Here is a 7,764-nt window from a genome sequence, read left to right as displayed (position 1 = left end):
TTTATAAATTTTTATTATCAAGGATACCTTTCTACCTTTGCTACCTTTCTGAGGGGAACATCTTGTTATTTTTGTCAAGAATTCAGTGTTTTTTTCCTGTGTGACTCTCCTTATGTTACCTTTGTTTCTGGATCCTTCAAGTGTATCTTTGTCTTTGACTTTCCTCTAATAGAGTGTCCCCATGATAGTGTTGGCTATGTGTTCATATCTAACAGAGAATAACAACAGAATGCTGACTGGAAACCTGTATACTAATATAAATTTGCTTAATGGCAGTCTTTTGTCTTTTTTCAGAAGGATAACTCACTAGGTGACTGAATATGGACTGGATGGTGTTGAGCTTTCTCTGAAACCTGAATATCTTGTGTATCTAGTAAGAAATGTTCTTCTCTTTTCGTAGGGGTAGCAACTTGGCTACCAGTCAGAAGGGAATGGGATAATCACATTTTTCCCAGGATTTAAAATTTTGTTGACTCTCCCTTTTGACTAGATCCTCAGAGTACCTGTTCAGATCCTCTTACACCTGTGAGCATTTCCACATGGAGAGATGGAGGACAAGGCTGAGGATCTAGCTATCCTAATGCACACCTTCACTGTCACTTTAGACTTTGTCTTGTGTAAAGGATCCTTCATTGGGAATCTCTTCTTGGAACCTCTCATGGAGGCCTGGGATGTATCAGTATGCCCTGTGCAGCATGATGGTCATGTCTCCATGACTTTCTGATTCAGTGGCAGTTCACATATTCACATCCCCGTCACAGAATAGTATTGTGCTTCAGTTGACAGCATTTGCAATCTTTCATCTACATCTTTAGTAGTGGTAGTAGTAGTAGTAGTTTTGTGATTTTTAGCTTTTTTTGTTTGTATATGTTCTGGTAACAGTGGTAGTATATGTGTGTGATGCCAGGTGAGGTCATGAAACAACTCTGATGAGTCTATTTTCTTTGCCTACCCTGCAGGATCTGAGGTAGAATCTAGGTGGTCAGACCTGCACACAATCATCTTTACCCAGGAAAGTATTTGGTACTCACAACCTGTTTTTTGTTTTAGTTTTTTGTTGTTGTCCTGGTTGTTGTTGTTGTTCTTGTTTGAAAGATAGTTTTATGTAGTTCAGGGTCTCCTCAAAATTTCTATGTAGTTAAGAATATTCATGAACTTTGGATACTCTAGCCTTCATCCTCTGGGTGCTGAGAATATGGGTGTTTCTCAGCATACCTAATTTTATTGATTGCTCGGGATCAAACCCTAGATTGGTGCTTACCAGACCCCAGTGACCAATTGAACTATATCTCTGCATCTATATCACTTTATCTTTGAGGAAATGGTCTTCCCTCGTTTCATTTGAAACCTTTTACTGCCATTTTATTAGTAGTTGGTGGAATTAATTGCCCTATTGCCCTTGAATGAACAACTTTATGTTCATCTTCTGTCATTTTCTTTCTAGGATAACAATCTCTGTTGATTTGCGCAAGATTAATGACCACATTTTATTAACACTACTACTAAGTTTCAGGACACTATATTTTCAGGTGATAGAGTCTGTCAGCTCTTATTATTACTTGTGTATTTTTTTCTGTTGAAGATTTTAAAAACATGAAATAATGATTGTTTTTAATTCACATAAATGAAGGATAGGGACAAAGGTCAGTGAAGCCATAATACGTGTCATGTTTTGTGTTGTCTGTATTTCGCTAAAGATTTTGTCTCCTTGATTCTACTTTATTGTGTCTCTTTTTTTACTTTTGCTTTTGTTCTTTATCTCACACCAATTAATTCTTGGAAATGGTCATTCAGAAATCAGGAAGTTGACCTTAGAGTATCTGAAATATTTGTCAGCTACACGTAGGCTCTTGAAAGCTAAATATAACTTCTTGGCACATTTTTGGTGATTATCAAGTTCTTTTGATGACACTGCCTACTTATTTTATTCATTTATTTTTTTGTCAGTATGTTTTTGTTTAGACAGGTTAACATGAAGCCCAGGTTGGCCTCAACTTGCTGTAAAACTGAGGCTGGCCTTGTGTTTCTGGTTCTGCTGTGTCCACATTTGAAGTGTTTCATAGACAGGCATGAGCCTCCACACCAATTTTATGCAGTTCTTGGATATAAATCTAGAACTACATGTCAAATCTAATATATGTTTCTGATTATTTATTTACTTATTTATTTGCGTGTCTGCATGTGTTTGCACGTAGGAGTGTGTGAGTGTGTGTGTCTGTGTGTGTTTGTGTGTGTGTGTTTACATGTGTATATTAGATGACTATTTAGGCAGTCATTCCTCTCCTTCCACTTTATTGGAGGTTCCAGGAATTGAACTCAGTCCATCAGGCTTGTGCAGAAATGTTTCACCAGCTGCACAGTCTTGCTGGTCCTGCCACAGGAATCATAGTTATTAGACAGAATGCTGTGGAAATGTCTTTTCTGGCTCTGGACGCCCTCTTTTGAGGGAAGCAGAAGTCAGGAATCTGCAGAAGCCCTCCTTGTACTTAACACCTCACAGTGACTGTTTCCTGTGTTCCCACAGATATGAATATGAAACAACAATTTCACCTACAAGCAACTTGTCATCAAACAGCTTCTTGTGTATGGAAAACAGATCCCTTACCTTAAAGCCAACACAAGACACAACAGGTTAACTAATGATTCTCATTGGATTCTTTTTTTTTTAATAATTTTTTATTGCGTATTTTCCTCAATTACATTTCCAATGCTATCCCAAAAGTTCCCCATACCCTCCCCCGACTCCCCTACCCACCCATTTCCACTTTTTGGCCCTGGCATTCCCCTGTACTGGGGCATATAAAGTTTGCATGTCCAATGGGCCTCTCTTTCCAGTGATGGCCGACTAGGCCATCTTTTGATACATATGTAGCTAGAGTCAAGAGCTCTGGGGTACTGGTTAGTTCATAATGTTGTTGCACCTACAGGGTTGCAGATCTCTTTAGAGAAAGTATCCAAGGAGCTAAAGAGATCATTGGATTCTTAATAGAGACTCAGCTAAGGAATGTCCCTTTATGAAGGACTTTAATATGACACTGTGTTTAGCAGATACATATGACAAATGAACAAAATTCATATTGCTCTTCAAAGAAGGGAAATGCCTAGTAACCTAGATTACTCTTTCTCCTGAATTTGAATGTAGTTATTACAAATCCTTGTTTCTTAGGCAACACCATAGAGTTAGTCTCCCAAAGAAAAATAACTTAGAAGGATACATTTAAACTTAAGAGGTAACCTATGTGATTGGTCTATTTGGTTTTCTGTTGCTGTCATAAAACACTCACTAAAAGGAACTCATGGAGGAAAGGGTTCATATAGATTACTAATTATAATCTACCCTGAGAGAAGCCACAGCAGGAACCTACAGTTACAGACCAAAGCAGAGACCACTGAGGCGTGCTGCATCCTGGTTGTTCCTCTGATTTGCTCAGCTATCTCTATTATACAACTTAGGCTCATCTCCTAAGGGGTGGTACCACCCACACTACTCCATGTCATCTCCCATTAATTATCCAAGAACATGCATCATAGACATGCCCAAGGTCAATACTATGGAGGCAATTCCTCAACTAAGTCTTAACAGACACACCCAGATGCTGTGTAAAACTGCATGCTAGAAGTATTAATTACTTTTCTTTTACTCTGATATACACCATGATGAAAGAACTTATACAATGAGGAATTCATTTATATTTATAGTTTTAGATCAGTGCTTCTCAACATTCCCAATGCTGCAGCCCTTTAATATAGTCCCTTAAGTTGTGTTGACCCAACCATAAAAATACTTTCTTGCTACTTCATAACTGTGAGTTTGTGACTGTTGTGAATCTTAGTTTGAATTCTGATATTTCTGATGGGCTTATGTCACCCACTAAGTTTCTAGACAGATGAGAAGCAGTCATAGAAGGGAGGAATGGTACTAAGAACAGGAAACTCAGAGCTCACATCTCAACAATTAGCATAGGACAGAGATAAAACAATCCAGAAACAATCCAAGAATGATGCTTTAAGCTCTTGAAGCCTGCCTCCAGTGGCATTTTTCTTAAACTTCCCCAAACAGTACCATCAACTGGAGACTAAGAATTTAATACCAGTGCCTCTGGGAGGCATTTCTACTCAAACCACCACAGTATTCATACAGAGGGCAGGCTTTGGTTCTAGCACTGACATCAGGGTGCTCACAAGCAACTGTAAGTCCACTCCTGGGGAATTGGTTGACCTCTTCTGGCCTTCTTGGGCATCTGTATACATGTGATGTACATACACTCATGAAGGTACACACATTTACATATCCATTTTACAAAGTGCATTTAAAGACGCATATGGTAAAAGACCCAGCACATTTCCTGAACATTTAGTCTGGAGTTGACTCAAAAGAATCACCTTGAGCCAGAACATCTCCATTATGCTGGATTCATGGCACAGAAATTATAGTAGTAGCTAATTTTAGAATGTCACTGGTCTTAGAAAATGTGTGGAGAACAAAATAATTTGAGAGTCAAAGTGAACCCAAGTCTAGAGTTCCAAACTATAGAAACTTCATAAGTACAGCAAAGTGATTTAACTGTGTGTAACTTTGTAAGCTTGCCACAGTTCCTAAATCAGGGTACAGAGTCTTATTAACAATGCTTATGACCTTGTCTTGCCTTATTCCCCAAATAGTTCATAACTTCTTTTAACCCATTTATTCTATTCTATATCTACCATGTAGCTTATATCTTGTAGTTACCGCTCCTTAGTTTCATGCATCTGACTTCCCCTGAGTTCAGGTGAGCAATCCTCATGTGCCTGACTCTTTCCCAGCATTGCTATCTCCTCCTGCAACTCTCACCTACTGCTTCCTCTCTTTGCTACAGGCCATCACATTTTTGTTTTAGCTTACCTTTGGTAGGCAAGGAAGGCAAGAAAAACATCTTCATACAGTGTATATAAAAATTATCTCTACATCATGAAACAACCACTTCCATATTAGTCCATTCACTTAGTAGTTAGATGATTACCTCATACTAATGTTCTTACCTCCAGAACTGACTTTTGGAAAGCCTTACCTTGTTATCCTTGCATTGCGGTACATGATTTAAGATTCCCCAATGTGAAGAAACCCAGAAAAGCTCTTGAGTCTACTGGTGGCTGATAGTTTCAGTTTTACCTTAGAAGAGGGTTGAGTATCTCCCTGTGATCAATAGATAGAAGTCATCATGTCTGAATACCTAGAGATGGAAACTGATTTTACTGAACTAGCAGTGAATATGAGTTGGACCTATAGCCCAGTTGTGCTTAGGACATTTATGGGCAATGCTGACTACTCCACAGGAGAGGGGTACATTGTCCTTAATATACCTTAAAACATTATGTCACACCTTCCCTAGGGAGTGGCAGTTCATTTCCTTTAAAATAAACTTGGGAAGTGCGTGCAAACATTTAAAGAGTTCTTCTTTTCCCGTTCAATTACCTTTGGCCCAGTTTCTGACATTCTACTGATTACCTGCTACTCTAACTGTTGGAGAATTTTATTGACAATGAATGATGAAATTTATAGAAATAATCTATATTTACTCTGCAGCCAAAATCTGTAGTTTCTACAAAGTAACATAGGCCATAGAAAATTCAAACTTCTATCAAATTTCTGTCTGTGTTATGTAAAAACAACAAGATAGGCTAGAGACATATACACATGTGTTTTTGTTTTTCCTTCCTCAAAGCTTTAGAGGAGTTGAATGAGGTAACACACTTACTAACCAACTGATACACTGGTTATTGGAATACTGAGTCCCTCTAAGTGAGGAAAAGTCCTAGATTTTTCTGTTTGCCTATTTCTATGGTATAATTCTAACAATCAATGCAGTGCCACTAAAGGCTGAGTTGGGAACAGGCATTGGTCTGTAGAGTCATGTCTCTCACTGTAATGGGAATTGTCTCCAGTAAGGCACTTACACTCCATTGCTAAGTATTCTTTCAAAGTACACAGTAGAAGTGATTCTCTGATTCAGACCCAGCATAGGAATGTAAGTCCTTGAATGGTCATTGTAAGCTTATGACCTGATAAATACATAGAAAACTTTTGAATTTACTGTCAAATAACACTTGACTATCAAATACTCTGTAGTTTTTGTTTGTTTGTTTGATTGTTTTAATGCAGAGTGTGGAAGAGAAATTAAATCACTAATGTGGATATATGTACTAGTAGGAAATATTATACGTGGAATGGGTGAAACTGCCATCATGCCCTTGGGTATTTCTTACATAGAAGATTTTGCTAAATCTGAAAACTCTCCTTTATACATTGGTAAGTTTGAATAGTATGCTCTGGGATCATTTTTAGGTATGCAAGGTCTGAGGTCATGGACATTGATTATTGCTTTGAATGCTTTCTGGTTTTCAGATGGTGAGCATAGTGATAGGGATGTGCTGGTGATCAGGATCCTGAAGTGTAGTCCTTCACAGTTGACAGCTTCTAGCAGGGGTATGGGTGGGAAAGGGCTCGTTGACTTAAGTAGCTGCCACTGGGAGTTTGGCCATGCTCCAATGAGTAAGTGGCCAACACAAATTGGACTTGAATTTCCACTTTTGGGGAGGACACAAGAGGGAGATATAACTGAAAAGGCTGAGAAGTGAATGAGATCAAGGTTCATTAAATGAAACTCCTAAGTAATTAATACCAAATAAATAAATAAATAAAGTAACAATAGTGGAGAAAGTGATCCATGATGGAGGTCACTTTTAGAACCTGGAGAGAACCTTATAGTCAGGAAGCATTTGAGCAGAATAAGAGGCAGACAGAGTAAGGCAGAAAAGAACTCAGTAGAAGTGGAAGATCATGTAGGAATCATTGCATAGAGGGCATCAAACAGCAGGGGACATTTGAGAGAACAAGGGACATACAAGGGTTTGGTATTGAAAAGTCAGACACACAAAGGAAGACTAAGCCATAAAACCACAGAGAAAGAAGAAAAGACAGAATATAAAGTGAAGAGAAGGAAGTTGTCCTTGTTCCTCTCTGGATTTTCTCTAGGAAGGGATGAGTCAGGCGCGATTCTGATCTACAGCTACATTTGGAAATGCTGAACATGGATTCAAAGAAGCCAGGTGTGGCTGGAGAGGACAAAGGAAGGGAAAAGAACTATAAGATCAGAAAGGTGACCAGGATAACACCAGATAGAAGTGCTGTTATGAAGACACACTCTTTCTGTGGAAGAGTTTCCAGAGTGGAGCTTTGAAGAAGCTGCAGTTCAAGACTTTCATTGCAGTATACACTGCTTTACAGACAGTTACATTTATGTTGCTGTGAGAAAATGTAACTTTAGAGATAAAGTATTTCATTTGGAAAAAAAATGTGGAAAAAAAATGTGTTAAATTTGGTTTAGAATTTTATCAAAACAGGGAAGTCACAGTAACAGGATCTTGAAATTTCTAGTCGTACCCAAAAGATCAGAAAGAATGAATATTTCGGTATTCTGTCCTTGCTTGCCTGGTTCTGCTCAGCTGTTTCCCCACTGTTACACAGTTCAGAACTTCCCTAGGGAATATTGCTGCTCACAGTGGGCTTGGCTTCTCATATGAAATATTTAATACTGATATATTTTGTGAAATACAGTATGATGTGGTATGAGGGTTGACTTAGCAGGTCCATGTTGAGACATCTTCCCATGAGGTACCAGTCATACTATGACAGGTCTACTATAAAATGAAGTTTATTTTGGAGCATGGGAAGGGAATTGGAAAGGGTGTAGAGAAAGATAGGGACAGAGAAAGAGAGATGGAGGA

The 7,764-nt window shown here is 38.5% G+C and overlaps 1 protein-coding gene across 1 annotated transcript in view; it reads left to right on the top strand.

The window, feature by feature from the left end:
• The first annotated feature begins 1,972 nt into the window (after window positions 1–1,972).
• The window catches only part of LOC110287589 (solute carrier organic anion transporter family member 1A4-like), a 40,331-nt gene continuing 34,539 nt past the window's right edge, over window positions 1,973–7,764 (top strand). Inside the window, exons 1-3 of the mRNA XM_021154165.2 lie at window positions 1,973–1,983; window positions 2,525–2,631; window positions 6,140–6,286. Of these exons, the coding sequence (XP_021009824.1) occupies window positions 1,973–1,983; window positions 2,525–2,631; window positions 6,140–6,286 (265 nt within the window). The remainder of the gene's footprint in view (window positions 1,984–2,524; window positions 2,632–6,139; window positions 6,287–7,764) is intronic.

The sequence above is a fragment of the Mus caroli genome, assembly GCF_900094665.2.
Source record: "Mus caroli chromosome 6 unlocalized genomic scaffold, CAROLI_EIJ_v1.1 6_unlocalized, whole genome shotgun sequence".
Classification (NCBI taxonomy): domain Eukaryota; kingdom Metazoa; phylum Chordata; class Mammalia; order Rodentia; family Muridae; genus Mus; species Mus caroli.
The sequence above is the reverse complement of the archived record's forward strand: the minus strand, read 5'-3'. Positions and strand labels throughout refer to the sequence as shown.